We start from the raw sequence: 27,205 nt of genomic DNA, 5'->3' as shown, positions 1-27,205 counted from the left end.
CGCCCCCTGCTGGACTTCCTACCGGATGACAAGAGGGTGGAGGCCCTAGAGATCTTGCAGGAAGGAGAAGTGGCGTCGGACCACGCCATTACGGTAGCGACGGACAACGCTGACACTGATTTTTCGCCAGTTGGGCAACGGCGTGTGCCTTAGACGGCGTGGATGGCTCAAGGCAACAGACTTCCGGCAGGACGTGCAGACCAGAGTTTTGGACATGCCGTTCGACGGGATCAACCTGTTTGGGAAAACAGTGGACGATTCCCTACAAACCATCAAGACGGACACGGAGACGGCCCGGGCTCTTGGTGTTCTCCAGCAACAACGGCCACCCTTTGGGAGCGCCGGAGGCAAGCAGGGTACCTCCAAAGGTTCCGGCGGCGGATATTCCACCTACCGTCAAGCAGCCCGTTCGTCGTCACAGGGAGCCTACATGGGACGAGGCAAGTCGGGCGGACCCCGCCGTCGTCGCCAGGGAGGACAAGGCGGCAAAGCCTCGTCGAAGCAGGACTGAACCGGCCGTGGGGTCGGGCCCCCACCGAAGCATCCCGGTGGGAGGCCGGCTGGCGAACTTCGTCAGCGTGTGGGAGTCCATCTCCACCGACCGTTGGGTGCTGGATGCCCTGGGCCAGGGTCACGCGCTCGAGTTTCTAAAGAAGTGCCCGCTCATCCCCCCCCCGTGGCCAGGAAGGAACATCACGTCCCTCAACTTCTCTTGGAGGTAAAGGCAAAGGTCAAGAAAGGCGCCATCGAGCTTGTCCCAAAGAGGCTTCGGGGCTCCGGAGTTTACTCAAGATACTTCCTCGTGAAGAAGAAGACAGGAGGATGGCGTCCCATCCTGGACCTACGACGACTGAACAAATTCATCAAGGCACAGAAGTTCCGGATGGTCACCCTCCAGCACGTCCTGGGTCAGCTGGAGGAGGGTGATTTCCTGTCGTCGTTGGATTTGGAGGATGCCTACTTCCATATCCCCATCCTAAAGGGACACCGAAAGTTTCTCAGATTCGTGGTCCAAGGGCGTCACTACCAGTTCAGAGCCCATCCCTTCGGATTGAGGTCGGCACCCAGGGTGTTCACCAAGTGCCTCGCACCGGTGGCGGCGCGGCTGCGCCTGGAGGGGATCCACCTCTACCCCTACCTGGACGACTGGCTCATCCGAGCAAAGACAAAGGAACTCGCCGCGGAGCACACGGCGAGGACCGTCCAACTACTCACGGACCTGGGATTCTCCATAAACTACGCCAAGTCCCACCTGGTGCCCGCGCAAGACGCACTGTTTCTGGGAGCGAAGCTCAACACAGTGGCGCTTCTGGCCTCTCCGTCGGAGGAAAGGACGAGGGCCATCTTGGGCAAGGTGCAGCAGATGCTGGTTACGGACGCGGCCAGGGTGAGGTCCATCAAGTCCCTCCTCGGAATGATGTCTTCTTGCATTTATCTCATCCACCTGTGCAGGCTTCGGATGCGCCCGTTACAGGAGTTCCTGGACGCTCGCTGGATCCAGACGACGGGCAGCTTCGAGGACAGGATCACACTCGACGAGAGCTTCCGACAAGTGATTCGGTGGTGGGGCACCCGCGCGCATCTGATGGCGGGCATGAACTTCCAGACCCCGGGCCACCAGAAGACAGTGACCATGGATGCCTCCCTGGAAGGGTGGGGAGCGCACACCGATAATCTGCACGCGATGGGCCTTTGGCTGCCGACGGAGAAGTCCCTCCATATCAACATCCTGGAACTCCGTGCAGTGTTTTGGGCCCTCAGGTCCTTTCTTCCGTCCCTCAAGGGCAAGGTGGTGAGGATCTTCACCGACAACACCACCACCATGTTCTACATCAGGAAGCAGGGCGGTACCAGATCCCCAGCCCTGTCCAAGGAGGCGCAGGATCTGTGGCATTGGGCCGTCGCCCAAGGGATGTTTCTGGTGCCGTTTCATCTGGCAGGTATAAAAAACACCATCGCCGACTCGCTCAACAGAAAGCTGCGCTCGTGCCACGAGTGGGAACTATGACAGGATCTAGTGGACCGCCTCTTCCGACGGTGTGGCACACCCCAGATCGATGTGTTCGCGACAGCGACGAACTCCAAGTGCCGGAGGTTCGCCAGCAGGTTTCCCCAGCCGAGGAGCATGGGCGATGCTTTCTCGTTCCCCTGGGAGGGCCTGTTCCTATATGCGTTCCCTCCATTGCCACTGCTGATCCAGCTCATCAACCAGCTCAAGAGGTTACGGTGCAGGATGATCCTCGTCGCACCTGCGTGGCCGAGGCAGATATGGTTCCCGGACCTTCTGGACTTGTCAGCGTCCCCGTCAATCAAGCTGCCAGTGGACGCGGATCTTCTCTCCAGGGAAGGAGGCGCCATCCTCCATCACGACCCGAAGTCGCTGAACTTGCAGGCCTGGCTCCTGCAGCGTTAGAGTTTGGAGGTTACGACATACCGGCCGACTGCAGGGAGATTCTTGCAAAGGCCAGGGCGTCCTCAACTCTTAAATGCTACGGACACAAATGGAAGAGGTTCTCTGTCTGGTGCCACGCACAGAAGATTAACCCTCTACGGATTACGGCTCCTCAAGTACTGCCGTACCTGCTGACGCTGGACAGGCCCACGCTTCCATCAAGATTCATCTTGCTGCGACCTCCCTATACACCAGAACCACGGGACGGACGTCTTTGTGGTCTCATCGTCTGGTGAAAGATTTCATGAAGGGACTGTTCAGATCGTTCCCGCCGGTGAAGGCCCCGGCGTGGGAGCTCAACGTGGTGCTGACCAAGCTCATGGGACCTCTGCTCGAGCCTCTGCACTCAGCTCAGTTTTAGTTCTTGTCGAGGAAAACAGCGTTTCTTGTGGCCATCACCTCCGCACGACTGGTGGGAGAGATCCAGGCCCTTTCCTGCAAGCCCCGGTACTTGACTTATCAAGACATGAGGGTAGTGCTCAGGACGCACCCCTCCTTCATGCCGAAGGTGCCGTCGGACTTCCACCTCAACGAACCCTTGGTGTTGCCTGTTTTCTTCCCGTCACCTTCGACGCCGGCTGGATGTGGCTAGAGCGCTGAAGTTCTATGTGGACCGCACAAAGAGTTTTCGGAAGACGTCACAACTTTTTGTGAACTTTGGACCTGTCAATCAGGGGAAGGCTCTCTCGAAGGCTTCCATTTCCAGATGGCTCTCCGGCTGTATCATGTATTGTCATCGGTTGGCAAACCGACCGCTGCCTGGCCGTCCGAGAGCCCATTCCACCAGAGCGATCGCAGCTACCACGGCGTTCCTATCTGGTGTGCCCTTGCTGGACATCTGCAGGGCTGCTACGTGGAGGTTGACGCACACCTTCACGAAATTCTACTGCGTCGATCGGGATTCCAGGGAGGAGTCCAGGGTCGGCCAAGCAGTGCTGCGCAACCTGTTCGCCTAAGGTGAGCCTGGTGAGGAGGTAAGAATTGCTTAATGTTGAGTTTTGGATGTAATGCTTAATGTTGAGCCTTTGCCACCTCCCGTGGTTGTGCATGTGTGTACTGCTATGTATTCTTTTATTCATGAGCATGTGAATCCATGCCAAAAACCATGCTGGAAAATGAACAAGTTACTTACCTGTAACTGTTGTTCTCCAGCATGGGTCTGGCATGGATTCACATGCGAACCCTCCCGCCTACCCCTCTGCGGCACTTCACTTGGTAATACTGCCACTTCACGTGCTACCAAATCTGAAGATGGCTGCCAGAGGCGGTGCTTAGGGAGATGGCAGTCATTGGCTGTGGTCAGTATGACGCAGGGATCAGTGATTGGTTACTACTACGAAATACAGATCAGAAACGAAACTGATTTTTCTTTACCGAGGATTCCCAGCCTGACGACGGGGAATATTCATGAGCATGTGAATCCATGCCAGACCCATGCTGGAGAACAACAGTTACAGGTAAGTAACTTGTTCCTTATGCCTCTACTGTCTCCATGAGGACAAGACGCACAAGGAGAAGGACTGTGCGTTTTGTGGGAACATGTCGGAGCGGACCATGAAGGATCGCCACCTCCGTCTCGCCAACTGGCTGGAAGGGAAGAGCCCGTCAGGCGAGAAGAAGAAAAAGAAGTCAGAGCGGTCTTCTAAGTCCTGTGAGGGTGCCCCGGCGACGGGGGCCCAACAAAAGGCTAAGCACCGCGAGTCCGCGGACACCGGGAGCGCCGACCGGTCGGGCTCCTTGGCTGCCAGGCAGGGCGCATCCTCCCCGGCGCCATCAACCACGAGCCAACGCTCTGGCTCGGGTAAGAGGAAGTCCGAAAACCCGGCGAAGCTTCTGGAGAGGCCCCGGTCGATCTCGAAGATTCCGGCAGAGGGGTAGCGAGGCTCGGACCCTCCCCCCAAGGTGAAGGCCCCAGGCGTCCAGAAGGTGACGATGGCCTTAATTCACCCTGCCAAGACCTCGATTGAGGATGTCGCCGCGGCCCTGGCTCAGCCTGTGGAGGCTACACCAGTGGAGGTGCCCTCAGGACCCAGAGTCTCCCTGCCACCGCGGAGGGTGTCGTCTTTCAGGCCCATTGAGAAGACCCCCACGAAGTCCTCGTTGGAAAAGGTGGGGGAGGGGCTGGTGGCCATCGTGGATACAGACACGACCTCTGAAGAAGAGCTCATCAAAGTCGTGGAAGAGGCCCAGCCCATTGGGAGGGATCCCGACGAGGGCGACGACGAGAGCGATGGTGTCGCCTACAAGGCTCCTCAAGAGCCCTCGCGCCCGTCATTTCCGGCGCCGCAGGACACCTCGGCGGCCATTTTGTCAGCGATTCAGTCCTTATGCTTGGAGATAAGGACAAGGTTGCCCCTTCCCCCGACGGAGGTACCTGAGCCAGACCCGACGGGGGAACCGGAGCCAGGAGCTTGGTCAGCACCACGTTGAGCTCCCACGCCGGGGCCTTCACCGGCGGGAACGATCTGAACAGTCCCTTCATGAATTCTTTCACCAGACGATGAGACCACAAAGACGTCCGTCCCGTGGTTCTGGTGTATAGGGAGGTCGCAGCAAGATGAATCTTGATGGAAGGGTGGGCCAGTCCAGCGTCAGCAGGTACGGCAGTACTTGAGGAGCCGTAATCCGTAGAGGGTTAATCTTCTGTGCGTGGCACCAGACAGAGAACCTCTTCCATTTGTGTCCGTAGCATTTAAGAGTTGAGGACGCCCTGGCCTTTGCAAGAATCTCCCTGCAGTCGGCCGGTATGTCGTAACCTCCAAACTCTAACGCTGCAGGAGCCAGGCCTGCAAGTTCAGCGACTTCGGGTCGTGATGGAGCATGGCGCCTCCTTCCCTGGAGAGAAGATCTGCGTCCACTGGCAGCTTGATTGACGGGGACGCTGACAAGTCCAGAAGGTCCGGGAACCATATCTGCCTCGGCCACGCAGGTGCGACGAGGATCATCCTGCACCGTAACCTCTTGAGCTGGTTGATGAGCTGGATCAGCAGTGGCAATGGAGGGAACGCATATAGGAACAGGCCCTCCCAAGGGAACGAGAAAGCATCGCCCATGCTCCTCGGCTGGGGAAACCTGCTGGCGAACCTCCGGCACTTGGAGTTCGTCGCTGTCGCGAACACATCGATCTGGGGTGTGCCTCACCGTCGGAAGAGGCGGTCCACTAGATCCTGTCATAGTTCCCACTCGTGGCACGAGCGCAGCTTTCTGCTGAGCGAGTCGGCGATGGTGTTTTTTATACCTGCCAGATGAAACGGCACCAGAAACATCCCTTGGGCGACGGCCCAATGCCACAGATCCTGCGCCTCCTTGGACAGGGCTGGGGATCTGGTACCGCCCTGCTTCCTGATGTAGAACATGGTGGTGGTGTTGTCGGTGAAGATCCTCACCACCTTGCCCTTGAGGGACGGAAGAAAGGACCTGAGGGCCCAAAACACTGCACGGAGTTCCAGGATTTTGATATGGAGGGACTTCTCCGTCGGCAGCCAAAGGCCCATCGCGTGCAGATTATCGGTGTGCGCTCCCCACCCTTCCAGGGAGGCATCCATGGTCACTGTCTTCTGGTGACCCGGGGTCTGGAAGTTCATGCCCGCCATCAGATGCGCGCGGGTGCCCCACCACCGAATCACTTGTCGGAAGCTCTCGTCGAGTGTGATCCTGTCCTCTAAACTGCCCGTCGTCTGGATCCAGCGAGCGTCCAGGAACTCCTGTAACGGGCGCATCCGAAGCCTGCACAGGTGGATGAGATAAATGCAAGAAGACATCATTCCGAGGAGGGACTTGATGGACCTCACCCTGGCCGCGTCCGTAACCAGCATCTGCTGTACCTTGCCCAAGATGGCCCTCGTCCTTTCCTCCGACGGAGAGGCCAGAAGCGCCACTGTGTTGAGCTTCGCTCCCAGAAACAGTGCGTCTTGCGCGGGCACCAGGTGGGACTTGGCGTAGTTTATGGAGAATCCCAGGTCCGTGAGTAGTTGGACGGTCCTCGCCGTGTGCTCCGCGGCGAGTTCCTTTGTCTTTGCTCGGATGAGCCAGTCGTCCAGGTAGGGGTAGAGGTGGATCCCCTCCAGGCGCAGCCGCGCCGCCACCGGTGCGAGGCACTTGGTGAACACCCTGGGTGCCGACCTCAATCCGAAGGGATGGGCTCTGAACTGGTAGTGACGCCCTTGGACCACGAATCTGAGAAACTTTCGGTGTCCCTTTAGGATGGGGATATGGAAGTAGGCATCCTCCAAATCCAACGACGACAGGAAATCGCCCTCCTCCAGCTGACCCAGGACGTGCTGGAGGGTGACCATCCGGAACTTCTGTGCCTTGATGAATTTGTTCAGTCGTCGTAGGTCCAGGATGGGACGCCATCCTCCTGTCTTCTTCTTCACGAGGAAGTATCTTGAGTAAACTCCGGAGCCCCGAAGCCTCTTTGGGACAAGCTCGATGGCGCCTTTCTTGACCTTTGCCTTTACCTCCAAGAGAAGTTGAGGGACGTGATGTTCCTTCCTGGCCACGGGGGGGATGAGCGGGCACTTCTTTAGAAACTCGAGCGCGTGACCCTGGCCCAGGGCATCCAGCACCCAACGGTCGGTGGAGATGGACTCCCACACGCTGACGAAGTTCGCCAGCCGGCCTCCCACCGGGATGCTTCGGTGGGGGCCCGACCCCACGGCCGGTTCAGTCCTGCTTCGACGAGGCTTTGCCGCCTTGTCCTCCCTGGCGACGACGGCGGGGTCCGCCCGACTTGCCTCGTCCCATGTAGGCTTCCTGTGACGACGAACGGGCTGCTTGACGGTAGGTGGAATATCCGCCGCCGGAACCTTTGGAGGTACCCTGCTTGCCTCCGGCGCTCCCAAAGGGTGGCCGTTGTTGCTGGAGAACACCAAGAGCCCGGGCCGTCTCCGTGTCCGTCTTGATGGTTTGTAGGGAATCGTCCACTGTTTTCCCAAACAGGTTGATCCCGTCGAACGGCATGTCCAAAACTCTGGTCTGCACGTCCTGCCGGAAGTCTGTTGCCTTGAGCCATCCACGCCGTCTAAGGCACACGCCGTTGCCCAACTGGCGAAAAATCAGTGTCAGCGTTGTCCGTCGCTACCGTAATGGCGTGGTCCGACGCCACTTCTCCTTCCTGCAAGATCTCTAGGGCCTCCACCCTCTTGTCATCCGGTAGGAAGTCCAGCAGGGGGCGGTCTTGTACCACAACTCCCTGTCGTAGCGTGCTACGATGGCTAAGGCGTTGTAGCCTTAATCGTCGTCGCTGCCGATGAGATGACTCTGCGTCCCATCGTGTCCAATTTCTTTCCCTAGCCATCCGGTGGGGAGGTCAACGTAGAGGCCGAAGCCCCCCCTGCTTTCTTCCTGGCCGCCGTGGAGACGACCGAGTCCGGGGTCGGCTGTGCCCGAAGGCACAAGGGGGCCGCGTCCGGGACCAGGTACTTCTTCTCGTACCGATCCCTTCTCGCAGGCGTTGTGGATGGGTTCTTGAGGAGGGCGAGACCCTCATCCCAGATATCGCCCAGTAGAGGTACAGCGAGGACCGTCTTCCTCTTGGTCTCGCGCCGTTGATAAAGGAAACCCTCCTTCGTCTTCTCTTTCGGGCAGAGCTGGAAAAGCTCAGATGCCCTGGCGATCATGGCATGAAACGATCCAATCTCGTTGGGTGGGGAGGCCCGGGGAGGAAGTGACAACGGAAGATCCTCATCGTAAACCTCGTCGTCTGTACCCGTTGCGGCCGTGTCCGTCCCCATATCATCCCCACGGGTCGTGGACGGGGAGGAGGGCCGAGCAGGGCGCGATGGTTGAAAAGGAGGTGGAGGATGAATCCTTCTTCTCTTAGGAGGAGGGCTCCCAGAAGGGCCTGGCTCCGGGTCCCTCGTCGGGAGCAGTTCTTCCGCTGGTGGTAACGGCAATCTCGTCTTTATCTCCGAGCATAAGGACTGTATAGCCAAAAAAATGGCCGCCGAGTTGTCTTGCGGCACTGGTTGAGGGGATTCCAACGGGCAGTCAGGAGCCTCGTTGGCACCCTCGACGTTCTCGTCGTCTCCTACGTCGGGATCCCTCCCGACGGGCTGGTCTTCTTCCACGCCAATGCCGTGGCTTAAGACTTCGATCAGCTCCTCTTCAGAGGTTGAGGCCGAATCCACGACGACCCCCTGGCCCCCCTTTTTCTTCTCCGTTGGAAGTTTCACGGGGGTCCTGTCGATGGGCTTGAAAGAGGACTCCCTCCGCGGTGGCAGGGAGACTCTGAGCCCCGAAGTCGCCTCCACTTGTGTAGCCTCCACAGGCTGAGCTAAGGCCGCCGCGACTGTCTCGATAGAGGCCTTGGCAGGGTGGATCAAGGCTTTCACCACCTTAGGTGCACTCACCGCCTTCTCCTTGGGGGGAGGGTCACCGCCTCGCTCCCCCTCCGATGGGGCCTTCAAGCTCGACCGGGGTCTCTCCAGGAGCTTTGCCGGGTGCTCGGCCTTCCTCTTACCCGAGCCATGGCGTTGGCTCGTGGTTGATGGCACCGGGGAGGATGTGCCCTGCCTGGCAGCCATAGAGCCCGACCGTTCGGCGCTCCCGGTGCCAGCGGACTCGCGGTGCTTGGCCGTCTGTTGGACCCCCGTCGCCGGGGCGCCCTCAAAGGTCTTAGAAGACCGCTCGGACTTCTTCTTCTTCTTCTCGCCTGACAGGCTTTTACCTTCCAGCCAGTTGGCGAGACGCAGATGGCGGTCTTTCATGGTCCGCTCCGACATATTGCCGCAAAACGCACACAGTCCTTCTCCACGTGCGTCTTGTGCTCATGCAGGCAGTAGAGGCAAAGGGAGTGTTCGTCCTCCTTAAAGACATTCTGAAGCTGGCATCCAGGGCAGACCTTGAACAGCTTTCCGGGCGTCAAGCTTCCCTTCTCCTGGGCCATGACCGAGATGGGCCTGAGAAACTTCTGGAGTCCTCCAAAAGCATGGCTCGACGAAATCTTCACCCTTGAGGGGCGTAGAGGAATCCGACACGGGTCCCCGTTGATCGGAAAAAGAAACGGTGGAGCTTGAGGCTCTTTTGACCGAAAAGAGAGAATTTTCCTATGAAAAAGCGCAAAAACGCACTACAGCTCGAGAGCAATAGCACGAGGATCCCAACACATGAACGTGCAGTAAAAATCTGAAGATGGCTGCCAGAGGCGGGGCTTAGGGAGATGGCAGTCATTGGCTGTGGTCAGTATGACGCAGAGATCAGTGATTGGTTACTACTACGAAAGACAGATCAGAAACGAAACTGATACTGATTTTTCTTTACTGAGGATTCCCGGCCTGACGACGGGGAATATTCATGAGCATGTGAATCCATGCCAGACCCATGCTGGAGAACAACAGTTACAGGTAAGTAACTTGTTCCTTATGCCTCTACTGTCTCCATGAGGACAAGACGCACAAGGAGAAGGACTGTGCGTTTTGTGGGAACATGTCGGAGCGGACCATGAAGGATCGCCACCTCCGTCTCGCCAACTGGCTGGAAGGGAAGAGCCCGTCAGGCGAGAAGAAGAAAAAGAAGTCAGAGCGGTCTTCTAAGTCCTGTGAGGGTGCCCCGGCGACGGGGGCCCAACAAAAGGCTAAGCACCGCGAGTCCGCGGACACCGGGAGCGCCGAACGGTCGGGCTCCTTGGCTGCCAGGCAGGGCGCATCCTCCCCGGCGCCATCAACCACGAGCCAACGCTCTGGCTCGGGTAAGAGGAAGTCCGAGAACCCGGCGAAGCTTCTGGAGAGGCCCCGGTCGATCTCGAAGATTCCGGCAGAGGGGGAGCGAGGCTCGGACCCTCCCCCCAAGGTGAAGGCCCCAGGCGTCCAGAAGGTGACGATGGCCTTAATTCACCCTGCCAAGACCTCGATTGAGGATGTCGCCGCGGCCCTGGCTCAGCCTGTGGAGGCTACACCAGTGGAGGTGCCCTCAGGACCCAGAGTCTCCCTGCCACCGCGGAGGGTGTCGTCTTTCAGGCCCATTGAGAAGACCCCCACGAAGTCCTCGTTGGAAAAGGTGGGGGAGGGGCTGGTGGCCATCGTGGATACAGACACGACCTCTGAAGAAGAGCTCATCAAAGTCGTGGAAGAGGCCCAGCCCATTGGGAGGGATCCCGACGAGGGCGACGACGAGAGCGATGGTGTCGCCTACAAGGCTCCTCAAGAGCCCTCGCGCCCGTCATTTCCTGCGCCGCAGGACACCTCGGCGGCCATTTTGTCAGCGATTCAGTCCTTATGCTTGGAGATAAGGACAAGGTTGCCCCTTCCCCCGACGGAGGTACCTGAGCCAGACCCGACGGGGGAACCGGAGCCAGGACCTTCGGAGAGTCCACCTCATAAGAGGACGACGACACATCCTACGCCACCTCTCCCACCTCTGCGGCCTGCTCTGCCTTCCCCCCAGTCTACTACCCATGGGGATGATACAGGCACAGACACGGCTACGACAGGTACAGATGACGACGGTGGCGACGACGGGACGTGTCCCCCGTCGCCACCTGCTCGGGCGTCCCCGCCCGACAAAATTGGATCCTTTCATGCCATGATTTCCAGGGCATCCGAGCTTTTCCAGCTCTGCCCAGAAGAAAAGAAGAAAGAAGGGTCCCTTTAGCAACGGCGCAAGGCTAAAAGGAAGACGGACCTCGCTGTACCGCTTCTTGATGACATCTGGGATGAAGGGCTCGCCCTCCTCAAGAACCCTGCCACGGCGCTGGCAAAAAGGGACCGGTACGAGAAGAAGTACCGGGTCCCCGACGCTGCCCCCTTGTGCCTTCGGGCACAACCTACCCCGGATTCGGTCGTCTCGGCGGCGGCAAAGAAGAAAGCTGGGGGGGCATCGGCCTCGACATCAACTTCCCCGCCGGAGGCTAGCGCAGGAAGTTGGACACGATGGGACGACGGATTATCTCATCCGCAGCGACGACTATCAAGGCGGCCAACGCCTTGGCTATCGTAGCCCGTTACGACAGGGAGTTGTGGTTCAATATCGCCCCACTGTTAGACTTCCTTCCGGACGCCAAAATGGCTAAGGCCCTTGAAATCCTCACAGGAGGGGGAGATTGCTTCGGACCACGCCATCACGGTGGCAACGGACATCGCCGACACCGGTTTCCGTCAGTTGGGCAACGGCGTTTGCTTGAGACGACGAGGATGGCTCAAGGCCAAAGATTTCCGCCAGGATTTACAAACCAAGGTTTTGGAAATGCCCTTTAACGGACATAACCTGTTTGGGAGTCCCTTCAGGCCATCGAGACAGACACAGAGACTGCCCGGGCACTGGGAGTGCTCCAACAACGACGGCCCTCCTTTCGGATCTCCGGAGGCAGACAAGGTGCCTCCAAGGGATCCGGCAGTGGCTCCTCCACTTACCTCCAAGCGGCAAGATCTTCGTCCCAGGAAGCCCACAGGGGACAGGGCAAGTCAGGTGGTGCCCGTTGTTGTCGACAAGGATGTCAAGGAGGCAAGGCGGCCTCCAAACAAAATTGAACCGACCGTGGGGTCGGGCCCCCGCCGAAGTACCCCGGTGGGAGGCCGGCTGGCGAGATTCATCAGCGTGTGGGAGTCCCAGGCGGGGCTTAGGGAGAGGGCAGTCATTGGCTGGGGGCAGTATGACCCAGAGACCAGCGATTGGTTACTGCTACAAAAGACAGATCAGAAACTAAACTGATACTGATTTTATTCTATACCGAGGATTCCGGCCTGACGGGGAATATTCATGAGCATGTGAATCCACGCCAGACCCATGCTGGAGAAAAACAGTTACAGCTAAGTAACTTGTTCCATATGTGCTGTCACATAAGGGGAGCACCACATAGACGCGATTAACCAACAGGGTGGCAACTTGTGCAGTGCACAAATCATTACTGCACACATCACTGCAATGCTTTGCCATGGGCTACTGTCTGCATGTTGACACACAATGAACTCCACTTTCCTAATCAAGCTGCCAAGTGACATTGAATTGCCATCTGATGTGCTTGCTAGGCAGTGGCTGGCTCGTTTAGACAATTAAAAGACCTTTGATGCTCAGAGGATGCATTTAGTCCATGTCCCCAAGAGCAGCCACTAGAATACTTAAACTTAAGCATGAAAATTACAGTTAAACTTTCCAGGTATGCACCATATGTAACTAAAAAGTAATATATTTCTGTGTGGCACGTTAATTCTCTTTTGCATTGGTTTGGTCAACTGATACTTGTGCTGGCCTGGTCAATAAAAATGCCCTATGTTCAGTTCTTAACACTGAAATGTTAAGCAGATACCGTGTAAAAACAATGGCTTGTGAGCCATCACTTATAAAGTGCCCCACTTGAAAGCCTGTCAACACAAAGAATGAGAGGCACATGGTGTGTGACTCCAGAGCATCTCACATTTTTGCATATTCCGAACGCATCAGCAGTCATTCACAAGTCGGCAGAGAGCAGCCAGCTGCACATTTCAGAGCAGCGCTCCCCGGCAGAGCAGGCTGCTTAATCTGTCGTCCGGCAGCTTTTCAGGCTGTGCGCACTTCCCTGGGCATGAGGCTGCGGCCCACCAGAGGGGCACGCCCCACAGTTTGAATCTCGCTGCCATAGAGGCACTTGTGAATCAGAGTGTTTACTGCACTTGAGCAGTTAATGGCAACCAGTGTAAATCCTTCCTCAAGTCAGAGACATGTTCTCCCCTGGGGATGTTATTAACAATCTTAACTGATTCATGTTGTACCACCTGAAGCCTTTGAATACTGCTTTTGCCAGCTCCACTCATCAGTGTGTTGCAGTTATCAATTCTGGTCATGAATATAGCCCTTACTAAAGTTTGTAGTTTTTACTAGAGACAAAAGGTTTAATTTGTCTCAACATTCTCAGATGATATTGTGATTTTCTAGCAATACTTTTAGCATGTGTTTCTGCACCAAGGGATCATAAGCTCAGTTTTTGAACTATTCAAGCACATCCAGTGTGCTGACATACAGTTATTGAGGGATTCATAAATGGAGATTAGTCTGTCCAAATCATTGGTATAGTTGCCACTCAGCTCTACCAACAGCTGGGTGTCATCTGCACAGTTAGGGAATTGCACCACCATTCCAGTAGGTTTATTGCAAAGAGTTTTAATGTATACATTAAAAAGAGCTGGTGATAAGCATGCACCTTGAGTAACTCTTGAGATTACTATGGCTGGATCAAATACAGCATTTCCCCATTGCCCTCTAGATTTCCTATTATTTAAGAAGGAACACATCCAACTTACTGCATTTTCCGAGCAGCCTCCCGTAGTTAGTAAGGGTTCTAGGAAGTGCTCATGATTAAGGAGATTAAAAGCAGCTTACAAGTCTAACAATACTAACAACCCAGTTTTACATTTGTCTGTAACGTCTCGCATTTGTGTTTGTATGTCCAACAAGGTGCTTTCTGTACCATGGTTCGGCCTCAAGCCGGATCACCTTGAGTGAAGGATAGAAGCGCATTCTAGGTATTCCTGAAACTGCAGAGGCAATCTTGATGGCAATTTTCCAAAGAAATGGGACGTTTGTAATAGGTCTTAAGTTTGCAACATCTCTGGGATTCAGACCACCTTTTCTATAGAGGAGAGTTACCACAACCTCTTTAATGGTGTCCAGCTCCCTATTATACTCAAAAGTAGCGTTCAAAAATCGCGTAAGGTAAGGGGAAAAGATTTTAGAGTTTCCTAAAACAAGTTTGGACGGATTAGCATCGCCATAGCATGTAATACGATGCATGTTTTCAAGTACCATTTTTATCTCAGTCACAGTGACTGATTTAAATTAAAGTTGGACTGAGTACAGCTTTCCTTAGTTTCCAACGGTTTAGATGGTACATCCGAACCCAGGCTACTTGCAGTTTTCTTATAAGCCAAGCTGACCTTCTCTGCAAAGGTCTGCTGAACTCACTCTAATGCAATCTTCGTTGGTAGAAGTGAAGGACTTTGGTTGTACATTCGGCCTCTCTAACTTTATGAATATTTGAAAGAGCTTCCTTGTGGTCTTCAAGAGGGGCCTTGTGTAAATAAAACACAAACAAAAAAGAAAGGCAAATGAGAGCTTAGGTGAAGGTTGAGCAAAATGTGCAGTAGACCAGGTGACACCAACGCAAGATGATATGGGTAAAACTGCTACATACCGATGGTCAACAGCGCAAATTCCTACAGAGAAGCAAAGACAAAAGGTGAGCGGCCAAAAGGGTGCAGGGTTTGCGGTGGAGCAGATAGTGACCCAGTGCAGATGAGGCTGCGATTCTCCCAAAATAATCCTTGGAATTGCTGCCAACTATCAGCAGTTAGTGTCCCAATTCTGAGAAGAGGGTCCCTGGGCCATTTACATCCCTGGGCCATTAACGCCGGGTACAGCCAGTGACGCTAGTGATTATTGCTATTACATCTCAGAGTCCTGATAGCTATGTATTTGTTTTGAAACAATGAGTTGTGGCGAGCGAGTGACTTGTGCCTTCAATCAAATACTTATCCATCATGGCCGGAATTTATTTCATTGCATTTAGTGAGGGGTCAGAAATATGAGGCGGACAACTTTGTGAATGTTTTTCATAAGATGCCATTTTATTAATTCAACAAGGTTGGATAAACGCCTCACTATCCCTACCCTGCCTATCAAAATAAAGTAAAGGAAACACTCTAACAAAAGGATTCTGTGCCTCACATTTGTACATACAACAAACTAACTCAACAAGGTAATTTATGGCAATTCAATTATAATTAAATGTACAGTTCTGTTCAAAACCTGTTAACTGTTTCTCCTTGTAACCTGGTTGAGTTCCCCTTCCCCAGATTCAAACAGGTTTTCAATCAGCAGTTCAAAAGAACTGGGAAATTCTGCCTTGCAGCAAAGTTCGAATAACGTTCCTCTTGCCCCAGTAAGTCTCTCATTTGGACTAGACCACAAGTTCAAAATGTTCAACAAGTCTTTGATCTCTCCACTTTTGGCAGAGAGTTCTACACAACCTCTCCTCAGAAAATAAGTAAACTTCCACAGTTCATCAGTAACAACAAAAAAGCTTCTGTCCGGATAGTTCTGTAAGAGTTCGCAAAATAATTTCATCAGCAATATTGATTTTTCAGGATGATTCCACAATTATTCACAATGTACTTTGGTGGTCAACACTTTTAACCACACCACAGTACTTTAATGACTTCCACCTAGTCCACTCACCTGCCAGGGCTACAACTACAAGGTCCCTTGCCCTGGTGTACTCTCCTGCCAGGACTAATGAACCTACTACTACTTTTACAAGTACTTCTGTGGTACAGTTTTACTTCACAAGAGTTAGTCTTTTGACTTTCCACAACATCAATTTTGACTACTTATTCTAGAAAACATGATACATTGGTGCTATTTGTTCCACGCTTTTGATTTCCTCATGCAATGCAGGTTATACTCAGCTCCTCCTGAATACCTTTTGTCAGAAGGGCAGCCTTCCTGCCACTCTTGTTTTTCCACTCTTGAATTAACCAAATGCTGACAATGGTTTCTCTCACTCTTGCTCTCCTTTGGCTTAGGCAATGCTTGTTTAGGTCAGTTCCGCCTATTGCTGATGTCTCCCTCTAACAGTAAGGTGTGTATATATACAACTTGGTTCTCAATTACCCTCTCTTGGCTTTAGCAATGTTGGTTCTTTTTTACTTTGCTATTGCCCTCTCTTGTCTTTGCCAATAAGTCTGACCTTCCAAAACACAATGGGCCTCATTACGAGTCCGGCGGTAGCCGTGCCGGTATAACCGGCAGGCTGCCGCCGGACTCGTGGTGATTTACCTGCTCAGGACTTGCCGGAATTATATGAGCATCACAGCCCCGATGATCCAGTAATTCCGGAGCCGGCATTCTGTAAATCCCCATTCCCGTGGAGTTCCATAGGACTCCACGTGAATGAGGAAGTGGAAACATCGGCACCATGTGGTTGATGGTGCCGGTGTTTCCGTGTCCGTCTGCGGCTAGTGGCGTTACACCCGCCAGTTCAGACCTGGCGGGCGGAACACCACACGGCCACAGAACTTGTAGTTAGCCAGTCCGGAAAACGATGCTGGTACGGTTTTACCGGCACCGTTAAATACGGACCGGCTAACGTGATGAGGCCCAATGATACTTTGCTGGCCTGTTTTGACAAATTCTGATGTTGCCACTTTCTTCACTTAGTATCAGCTTGGTATTGAAAATAATTAGCCTTCTGCTTTACATCAGTCCGATATTCAAAATACTTCTGTTTCTGCCGCTTCACTCTGTTTACATGATTTTGGCATTCACAGTACCAGGACCTGGCAAGCAATCAATCACAGAGCGCTCTGGGGTCACAGTATGTTAGTGAACTCACTGGGTTTGGCATGCGTGTCCGCTCGCTCCGCTGCCTTCGGGTCTTCTGCATCTTTTCCCCCGCTCAACACGTCAAACTACTTTTCTCTATTTTCCACAGTCTGCGCTGGGTGAAAAGGGAGCGTTCCTCTCTCCAAAGGCTGTCTGGTGCTCGCCTGCCACCAGAGCCTTCCTTAATGTGGGGAAGGCTTCTCAACTTCACGCTTCCTGCTGCGTGACCTCTGCAACCATGGCCTTCAGGGGGAAAGCTTTTACAAATCATGCTCCCCGCTACGTGACCTCTGCAACCAAAGTCTATGAAGGAAGAGACACTCTTAGAGCCGGTATCCGTTTGGTAAATTACGACGGCTCCAGTGGCTCTGCTCTCCTTCAGCTGCAACTGCAATGTCTAGTTACTGCATTCACTCCACCTCCCACTACTGCTCTCTCTGCTACTCTCCATGGCCTGCACCTGAGGGGGCCCTTTATGCCTCCCAGTCTCGCTCAGGTGTGGGTCAATAACCCTATTAACCTGCAACTTGCAGATCAGTGCCTCTGCATCCCTTTTCTTCGTCCCAGTACTTGAAGTCCCCAATGTTCAAATCACCTTTTTCTACAGTTTCAATTTTACAATAAGCCATTAGGATTGTTGGGTCTCTAGGAAAGTTATTATAGGGGGTTTCGCATTCATCCTGACCTGCTTCCCCCTCATGTTATCCTCCCGCAGAACACCACCCCCAGGATCAGAATCAGGAAGCGGCTGCCTTTCCCTGGCCACATGAGAAGAGTCCCAGCCAGGTTTTCTTGGGGAATAATCTCTGATTCCTCACAATTAGATTTGAATTTTTACAATCCAAGTTGATCAGTAAGTGAATCTAAAATTAATCAAAATAAGTGTTGTAATGTGCATTTTTTTAAATTATGTAAAAAGCTAAATTTGTCTACACGTATAAAATCTGAACAAGCAGCACATTTACAATGCTTCAGTAAAATTGTATAGTTCTGTAGTGTTTCACTGTAATTTTGAACTTCTTTGTAACCTGATCCATACTGTGCTGTTCAAGTACACAAAAAATGCTAGTAATTTTCAACCTTCTCATGATGACCTGCAGCAAATAAAATTAATTCATATCTTGACAACGGGGTGACGATCGCAATTGTCTTAACTGTCTTTCCCAATTTTCAACCCGAGGTAGAACAAATTGATTGTATATAACTGTAAAGCTGATTTAAGTGGATAGGAAATTAGTACTTGCTCTGTCTTGCATTTTATTTCTGCTGTTTGACTTAAGAGTAAGTAATGGAACCTTGAAATGCTTTTATGAGGGTGACTAGGTTAATGGTAAGAGCAGTCTTGATCATTTATTTGTTTACTGCATGCAGGAGAAACAAATGCAAAAATATGTACATTTGGCAACAGCATTAATTATCATCAGAGTGTCTTAAATTAATTTGTGTTAATCACGTTTATTGGGCAGCTTTCAAATTGTTAACAGTGTATTTAAATCATTTCAGGTGCAAATCCGATGGTACCTACACAAGCAACAACTTCAAGATTGAGGAATAAATCTCACGAAGGAATTTCTACTGTGGTGGCAGAATGTAAGAATTCATTCAAATTAATAACGGGAGCATCTAATGGAAGGCTTTATGTGCAAGAACCAACAGGGAATCCGCAACAAGAATCTCACTCTTCCTATCCTCGACAGAGATTGGGCAGTAATGAGCATGGCCAGAAGTCACCATATCGTGGAAGTCATGGTGGTATGCCTAGTCCAGCTTCATCTAGTTCACAAATATATGGGGATGGCTCTATATCTCCTAGGACTGACCCACTTGGAAGTCCTGATGTTTTCACAAGGATCAATCCCAGTTTTCATGGTGCATCCAATTGTAGTCCGATACATGTGGCAAGGACTCCTTTATCTCCACCAGTAGCAGTGATTCATGGTTCACCAGTGCAATCATCGTGTGCTATGACTGGAAGGACTAATATTCCTCTTTCACCCACTTTGGCTACAAAAAGCCCAGTTATTAATACATCCATATGTAACTTTCCAGCTAATATGGAAATGCCACAAGCATTGTTTCTCCACAAGCCATCTCATGTTCCCCCTCCACCCCTTCCACCCTCATGTGCGCTTCAGAAAAAGCTACTGACTTCAGAGAAGGATCCACTGGGCATTCTTGACCCCATTCCAAGTAAGCCAATAAATCTGACTTCTGTTCACATGAACCCAACTAGTTTTCACTCTATTGCCCATACTCAGGTACCTGTGATGAATGTAAGCATGCCTCCTGCTGTAGTTCCTTTGCCAAGTAATCTCCCCTTGCCAACTGTAAAACCAGGTCACATGAACCATTCAAGTCATGTTCAAAGAATTCAGCATTCATGTACCACCTCGATTTCCCCTTCCCCGGTAACGTCACCAGTCAATATGATAGGAACTGGGATTGGAAGAATCGAGGCGTCTCCCCAAAGATCACGCTCTTCTTCCACATCATCGGATCATGGAAATTGTATGTTGCCTCCCTTAGGACTACAGTCCAACTGTAACAGTATCAAAGCTCCTCCAAGATCACCAAGATCTGCGTTAGGGTCTCCACGACCATCCATGCCATCAAGTCCTTCAACCAAAACTGATGGACTTCAACAATTCAAGGATATCCCTAACCCACTGATAGCTGGAATGAGTAATGTTCTGAATCCTCAAGGTACAGCAGCTTTCCCCCCTGTATCTGCTGGAAGTGGCCCTTTAAAAAGTCAGCAAGGTTTGCTAGGAATGCCTTTAAATCAGATATTAAATCAGCACAATGCTGCCTCCTTTCCAGCAAGTAGTTTACTTTCAGCAGCAGCCAAAGCACAGCTAGCAAATCAAAACAAATTTGCTGGTAACAACACTAGCAGCAGTAGTAATCCTGGAGCTGTTAACAATGCTGTTGATACAGAAGGACATAGCACTTTAACCACCATGTTTCCTCCTATTGCCAACATACATGTACCAACAACTGAAGGACAAAGTGGCCGAGCAGCTTTACGGGATAAATTAATGTCTCAGCAGAAAGACCCCTCAAGAAAACGCAAACAGCCAACAGCTGCAGTGCTGAACTTGCTTAGGCATTCTCAGACAGATAGTCCAGGAGTCCTGAAATCTGCGCCTGATTTGGTTAGAAAACAAGGACAGAGTTGCTTTCCCTTAAATTCTGTGTCTCATTTACTGCAGTCCATGAGTTGTCAAAGCTCCCATATGAGCAGCAATAGTACCACTGGTTGTGGTGGATCACATACTGCGTTGCCATGCTCAAACAATCCTCTACTTTTTTCAGACAACAGTTTAAACTCTTCCCCTCTTCAGAATTCAGTGACACACAGTTTACCTTTGAGAGGGGAAGGTATGCACTGCCAAAATGCAAGCACTAACTTTGTCCATGGTGATAGTCCGGTTCCGAACAACCAGATTGCAGGTCTGATAAATCAGATGCAAGCCACTGGAAGCTGTGGGATGCTCAATCATTCAGGAATGATGATAGGGAATTCATTGAACCCAAATTCACCTCTGTCAAGAATCCAAGCATCCACACCAATGATTACCAACAACAATGTTAATAGCTGTAGTCATACAAGTTCTGATGCAGGTAGGCTTTTATTTATAAATGGCCTCTTTGTTTTTCCCATAGTAAATAATGCATTGTGCATTCAGTTTGTTATTTCTGTTGAATTTAGGCTTTTAGCAAATGCTTGCCACATTTAGCTTTTATGTTGGTTTGAGGAAGGAATCACAGGTCACCTTCAAAAGATGTAATTCTGTTTTTTGCAAGACTATACACACAGCCCTCTAATTCATTGCTGCTACATGCCATTGAGTCAGAAAGTGCATACTGAATATTCCTCTGTTGACGAGTATTAACAATTTTGTAGTTGGGAATAATGGAACTTTTTCAAATTTTCATCAGTTTCGTCTTGCATTATTAACTTGTAGCTTTCTTGGCTGCTCTCCTAATACCCAAATGTGTTCACCTCGTGCTACTTACCTGAATTACTTTTTATTGATTTCAAGTGTCACCTATCGGGAGCTTTATTTTTTTGTCATGATGCATATTTGACAGGGAAATGTTTTGTTTTACAATTTTCTCCATTGAACAAAATCTCTCTTTTGTAAGGTTAGCATAAATGTTAAGGTCCTCCTCGTCAGCAAATGCACAAACAATAGGTTGCACAGACTAATTCTTTTGTTCATGAATTTACCACATTTTGTGAGGCATTGCAGGGTTCTTTTGTTGCACAACATCCTCTGGAGATACTGCAAATAAGTGTACAGCCCATAGAGGTCTCTGTGCATATAGGAGGCGGTGGATTGTGATGTTAGCATCACTAACCTTGTCTAGAGCATGTTTCTCCAGTATTCATTGTTTGGCTCAAGCTCTGGTAGCTGTGTCATAATTATCTCAGACTAATTTTCTTTCATAACTTAATTCGTAAATGTTTTCAGCTTGCTATTTTCTTTTTGTGCAAAAATAACCATTCTGCATGTGAAAAATTATGTTTCTGAAATGAGTGAACTCTCCCATTTAACCGTTTTCCGTCAGAAACATCTGCTTCCATCTCCCTATTTCTTCCACTCTGAAGGGAGGAACCCACCTTTTCCGCTGGACAGCTAACTCTCTCGGTCCTGCTCACCAACAGTCGATTACTGTTTGTATTGCTGGCTCTGATCCCACGCTTAGTCAGGCCACAGAGGTGGAACCTTAGTTAGTCCCTGAAATACAGGCCATTTCCGACCCCATTGTCAAGGTCGGTATGACATAATTGGATCCTCTATGTGCCTCCATTGCGATATTTCTTCAGAATTGTTGCTGTTGCCACCTTTCTGTCTAGCCACAGAAGTAATGACTATAACAGCAGCTACTTTACCCTAATTTGTCCGTATGGAGAAAATACGTTTGCCTCAAGTGACAGTCACATGTACGGCCTGCATGTTTTCCTCTTAGGATCTAAAGAAAATACAGAAAATCACCAAAGATGTTTAGGTAGAGCTCAATCCAATGAAACACACTACAAGTGTACTTATAGCAACTGCTGACTGACTAAAGACGGCTTATTACACAAGCATTTAGCAATGCTAAGTGTTAGGCAAGATTGTATGCAGTACCCTTTGGGTGCACAACAACAACCCTGACCTCCTGGCAATAGGAACCCAACCTTTGGTATAAGTCTGTACTACACAGGTTGGTAGCGTGTTGAGCAGCCAGGCTTATCTCCAGAGGGGTCAATGTGAGCTGTAGGAGAGTTACACAGAGATTCACAGTGATAAGTATTAAAATAAACACTTACATTAATAATTGTTTATTCAAGAAACCTTGTGTGTATCAGTCAGTTAAAATAAGCCTTCTTCAGAAGGGAACAATATAAAAGCAACACACAAATACACTCCAAAACTACACCCTTTTGGGATGGCCCACGATCACAACCTACACCCTCCGGTGACTTCAATAGCTAGGGTACTGGGGACATTAATATCTTACTGGTGCATTTAGAATACTCTTAGAATTTGGTCAAAGGAAAAGGTTATTGGAACAAACAAGAGATCACAAATATTCTTAAGCAGGCAAATACCTTTGGATCCCCTAAGCAGAGTCATTCAGTATAACAGGTTACGCCAAAGTCAATGGGCAAAAGTCTTATATGAGCTAAAGTCTTTGCACAATGTTTTAGAAGTCTTTGAAGAAAAGAAGAATCAATGTAGGGCCATAAGCTGTTTAGGCTTGTGAGTAGTAGAAGTGCAAGCAACTCTACAATGAGAGGTAAATTCTCTCAGACTTTACAGTAACTATGTATTGAAGAAAAAGTGGGGCAGATGACTTATGTTCCTGTGCAGCTCTGCAGATCTCACTGTTCCTGGACCTCAGTCGTGGGGACAAGAGGGAGGACTTCTGGGGCCTCCTCCACTGTAATGGGTCAGTCACCACTCGCAACTGGCAATCTTTCCAACAAGTGGCATTTGGGTGTTTCAGTTCCTCACGACTACCACAAATAGCAACACTGTGGTTTCTGGCTGTCGAGATGGACTTCCTTGCTTTTGGGTTCCTGCACTCTGTTGAGGGGGCTCAGGCTTGGTCAGTCCTGCTTCCTGGGAGTCCGGAGCATCTTCTTGTAGCTTTTGGCCAACTTAAAAGCAACGCACACAATCTGGTGTTCCTCTCCCTGGCGTTTTTCGTTTTCCAGCAGCAACTCTGTGGAAATGCAACCAGCTCCGAGAGAATGTCCAGGTGGCTTACTTTGGAGTTGATTGGTCCCAACAACTCAAGGGGAGAAGTCGTCCTTGCAGGGCTTCTCTATCGATACGAATTTGGAGTTTAAGCACTGCAGCAGGGCTTCACCGGGCAAACCAACGGTCCAGGAGTTGCAGAAGGCATCCTCGTCATCTTTTTCTTCGGTTCCTTCGTCCAGTGGTTGACTCTGCCTTCCAAGCCAAAAGCCTTGCCTTTTATTCAGTTCTTTCCCATTCCTTCCAGCCTAGCTGTCAGTCACCCAGCAGGGTGGCTGTCCTTGCGGACAGTCAGCCGGCCAATCACTACAGAGTGCATTTGGGTCTCCTAGGAGACTAAGCACAGGGAGTTTTGGGCACCTCGCTCACTTCTTGCTCCCACCGGACACCCTGGAGCCAGAGGCGGGCTTCACTCGTGAATCCTGTCAAAGCCAAAGCGAACAAAGGTAAATCTCAAGAAGGACCTTTCCACAAAGAAATAGCGAAAAAAGAAGACTGGGGCCATTTTGACAAAATGGCACCCTTCAGTGCTTTACTGCAGCTGCAAACGCAGCCCGCAGTAAATGCACACCCCGCTAGTTAAAAATAAACCACTGCCACCAGCCATTCAGTAAAGAAAGGGTAACATAAAAATATTACATGAGAAGCTAGGCAAAGGGGATACTAAGTAACCCCTCCAGCACCCTATTTGTAAGATAGTGATTGCTGGGTCTAGAAAGTTACAAATGTAAGTAAAGTCAATTTCACTTTACTGCTCTGGGAAACAGTAGTGTATTCCAGAGAAGGTATTTAAACCTCTGAAAGATTTCCCTGTGTCACTGCACGGAAGGTGCTGTGTGACACAATGTAAAAGATGATGATGCCAATGGAGTTTGCCAGACTCCAAAACCAGTGTTCAAAATCACATTCAAATACACAAGAGAGTGGGGAAAAAGGGTCTCACTCTCTCCAGGTTAAAAAAATCAAGTCCTCAAAATCCAGCAAAGTTGCTGGGGGTCTCTAAGGTGGAGGGAATTAGCACATTTCTGAGAATTCTCCCTAACACTAAGGAAAGGTTATACTTTAAATAGGGATACCTACAGCTACACAGGGTGTAAGCAAGGATTACCAAGGAAGGAAGGAATTTTGCCTTTTCCCTGCCATTAAGTAACCCACCACTGACCTCAATGATACCAGCCAACTGTAGACCCATCGCTCCCCTTCCTCATGTTCCAAAGTTTTTAATGATTAGACTTCGACTGTATGCCTGGCTTACCTGTAGGCCAACTGATTAATGTATGCCCCCTGATGGTCTGGGTTCCACAACCGACACTCCCCAGAGACAGCACCCACATATCTCTCACTTCTTCAGAACTACTCACTGCTGTTATCTATCTTAATCCTTCTAGATTATTTTGACCCCTTTTGCATATCTGCAACCCCCCTCCACCTTAGACTCACACGTTGCCTTTAATGGTGCCGTCCTTGCTTAGGTGGCCTACCTAGCTGATAGCTCTATTTCCATCTATCCTCAATGCCAACTCATCACACTCTGCATCTATTCTCGTGGTAAACTCATCTGTTGCTCCTGTATCCTGACCCCCTTCCTCCATATGCCTGGGAGTTCCCACTTGCCAAGATGGAAAAGAGCTATTTTTCCAGCATATCCTTCTAAATAATTGGATAGAGTGGCGGCAAGAGCACGCACTACAACCTTGCACAGAGACCTGAGGGTTGTCGGTCCAAAGGGCTACCCCTCAGTAGTATCAAAAACAAACAGACAAATAAATCCCTTGGCCTATGTTTCGACAAGTGATGTATTACATTCCACAGAACTATTTGTGGGCCATTATTTCTAACGTAACTACAAAAGGAGTCGTTGGGTGGTCGCCTCCTGTTCTTTACCAAAATCGTATTATCACACAAATAACAGGAGGATGATTGTTAACAAATTATTCCTATGGCTAGATCCCTAGCGATAATCTTGTTAGCCCTGTGTTTCTGAATCTCTTGTAGAGTTGGTACCAGCCCTAGTTTTTGCTGGTGTGCCGACTACAAATGGTATATAGAGGTCCTGGCCCTTTCCTCTCTCACTACTTTCCTAATCTTATTAAAAGTGAGTGCACACTACTTGGGGGTCGGTATGTTTTCTTTTATTATTGCCGTCTCCATATTGTGTGTCTTATAACAAAAAAGCAAATAATTAAAAAACCAAAGAATATGGTTAAATGTTAGCTAGTTCTCTGTTCGCCAAGTGGGGGGATAGAGGTCAGTAGCAATGATAGGCTTTTCTTGTCTACGAGCCCCTTTATATATATATATGTGGGGTATCGGGGTCTGGTTTATCAGGCCAGTACCACTTGAATGATTGTCAACCGGTTTCAGCGGGATCCTTTAATGGCCGCTTTCTTCAGGACGAATACTTCTAGTTTGGGTATTCTATATGTGATCTTCAAATCTTTACAGATTATGAGGATATTTTCAGGTATCCAGAGGGCTTATGGGTGCAATCCCTGAGACCTGTGTTTTTGCGGAGCCGTCTACTCTTTTTCTTTTTCCTTAGAGATACTTAAGACGATTCAGTCGGAGATCTCTCTTGCAGGAGTCTGTTTGTTCTGCATCATTTCTTTAAATAGAGGGACAGAATCTGGTTGCATGTTTCGTGTTCATGTTTCCCTGGAGTTAGTTCCTTAGTAGCAACTATCGAGTTCCTTAGTAGCAACTATCGGAAGGAAGACGGATCGGACAGATACTGAAGGAACTAACTCCAGGGAAACATGATGAACACGAAGCATGGAACCAGATTCTGTCCCTCTATTTAAAGAAATGATGCAGAACAAACAGACTCCTGCAAGAGAGATCTCCGACTGAATCGTCTTAAGTATCTCTAAGGAAAAAGACAAAGAGCAGACGGCTCCGCAAAAACACAGGTCTCAAGTCCATAATTGCTAACACCAATTTTATTTTACACAAAAAACCTTATACTAAATATAGTTCATTGAAAATACAAACACTTCATTGAGACACAGGCCCTCATTACGAGTTTTCTGGAATCCCACCGGTAATTCTGGTGGGATACCGGCAACCTGCCCCTACCGTTACTGGCACCTGATATCCCTGTATTACTGGGATATTCCTGGTGCTGGTAACGGCAGGAAAGCCCCATTCCATGGAGTCCAATAGGACTCCATGGAGGGGATTGCCACAATTAATACTGGTGCTGGTAATTGCAGAATGTATTATGCCAGTGGGGGCCTGATTTATCGGCAGGTAAGGCCTGGAGTAATATCCGTGGCCTCCACCTGCAAAATTGTGTTTCCCCAGTATGGTAATAATGCTGGTGCTGGAATTACTGGAAATGTTATTGCCATTTTTACCATACCAGGGAAATTGTAATGAGAACCGCAGTTTTTGGATATAAATCAACTCCCAGAGTCAATTCCATGCATCATGTTCTTTCTCTATTGCACTGGCCTTATGGCCCTTTTTATCTTACTGCACACTCGTACCCTAAAATGTAAAATATTCCCATCTCACTCAACCTATGTCCCTACATGTTTCTTTCCACATGCACATTTTAAAATATTAGCTGGAAATTCACCAGGGGAAAATAGCTGACTCCCTGAACACTTATTCTTCTATGTAATGGCGGCTCAGCTACCTGTATTGTTTTATTGAGACACTTTCTAGCAGAGATTTCAATCTCTTCAACAGTTTTCTTCTCTCAACACAGAGCTTCTCATCCACTGGTAGGCTTTCAAAATACATTAAAACATGTGGTATAAGTCATTCATCTTTATACTTTCGAGAACCATTACTGAGGATACTATTTCCTCCATCGGGTTTCCCACTGGTACTCACTATTCTAATGGTAGCTGCTCTAATCAAAGCTCTCCCAATTCCACCGTTGAAAATACAGCATCTTCTTAGTTGTGGTCATTTTAATTCAAAGCTAAGGGCAGAGGTATAGAACAGAAATAATCTCTGCTATTGACAACTCATTTGAACTTTTATTAATATTCCTCTAGGTCACTAATGCAATCCTCTTTACCTTAGATATTGGCCGGGGACTGTGGATGCATCCGTACCCTATGCCACCCTCACGCTGCCAGTACTTTTCTCCACATTTGATGGGATTAAGCCTCCAGTGCGCTATGTGCTTTTAGAACTCCCTTTTGTCCCCTCACGTTTCCCTCTTGTTCCCTGCCTACACAGTGGGTCCATCCCC

General features: G+C 50.0%; 1 protein-coding gene across 6 annotated transcripts in view; it reads left to right on the top strand.

Annotated features, from left to right (window-relative positions):
• MBD5 (methyl-CpG binding domain protein 5) overlaps positions 1-27,205 on the top strand; it is an 802,917-nt gene that overhangs the window by 287,454 nt on the left and 488,258 nt on the right. For 5 of the 6 annotated variants that reach the window (XM_069616504.1, XM_069616506.1, XM_069616503.1 and 2 more), the window contains one exon: positions 18,248-20,368. In XM_069616504.1, the coding sequence (XP_069472605.1) occupies positions 18,248-20,368 (2,121 nt within the window). The remainder of the gene's footprint in view (positions 1-18,247; positions 20,369-27,205) is intronic. The other variant, XM_069616508.1, reaches the window with a different exon arrangement.

The sequence above is a fragment of the Ambystoma mexicanum genome, chromosome 9 (genome assembly GCF_040938575.1).
Source record: "Ambystoma mexicanum isolate Mex_15411 chromosome 9, UKY_AmexF1_1, whole genome shotgun sequence".
NCBI classification, from domain to species: Eukaryota; Metazoa; Chordata; class Amphibia; order Caudata; family Ambystomatidae; genus Ambystoma; species Ambystoma mexicanum.
The sequence above is the reverse complement of the archived record's forward strand: the minus strand, read 5'-3'. Positions and strand labels throughout refer to the sequence as shown.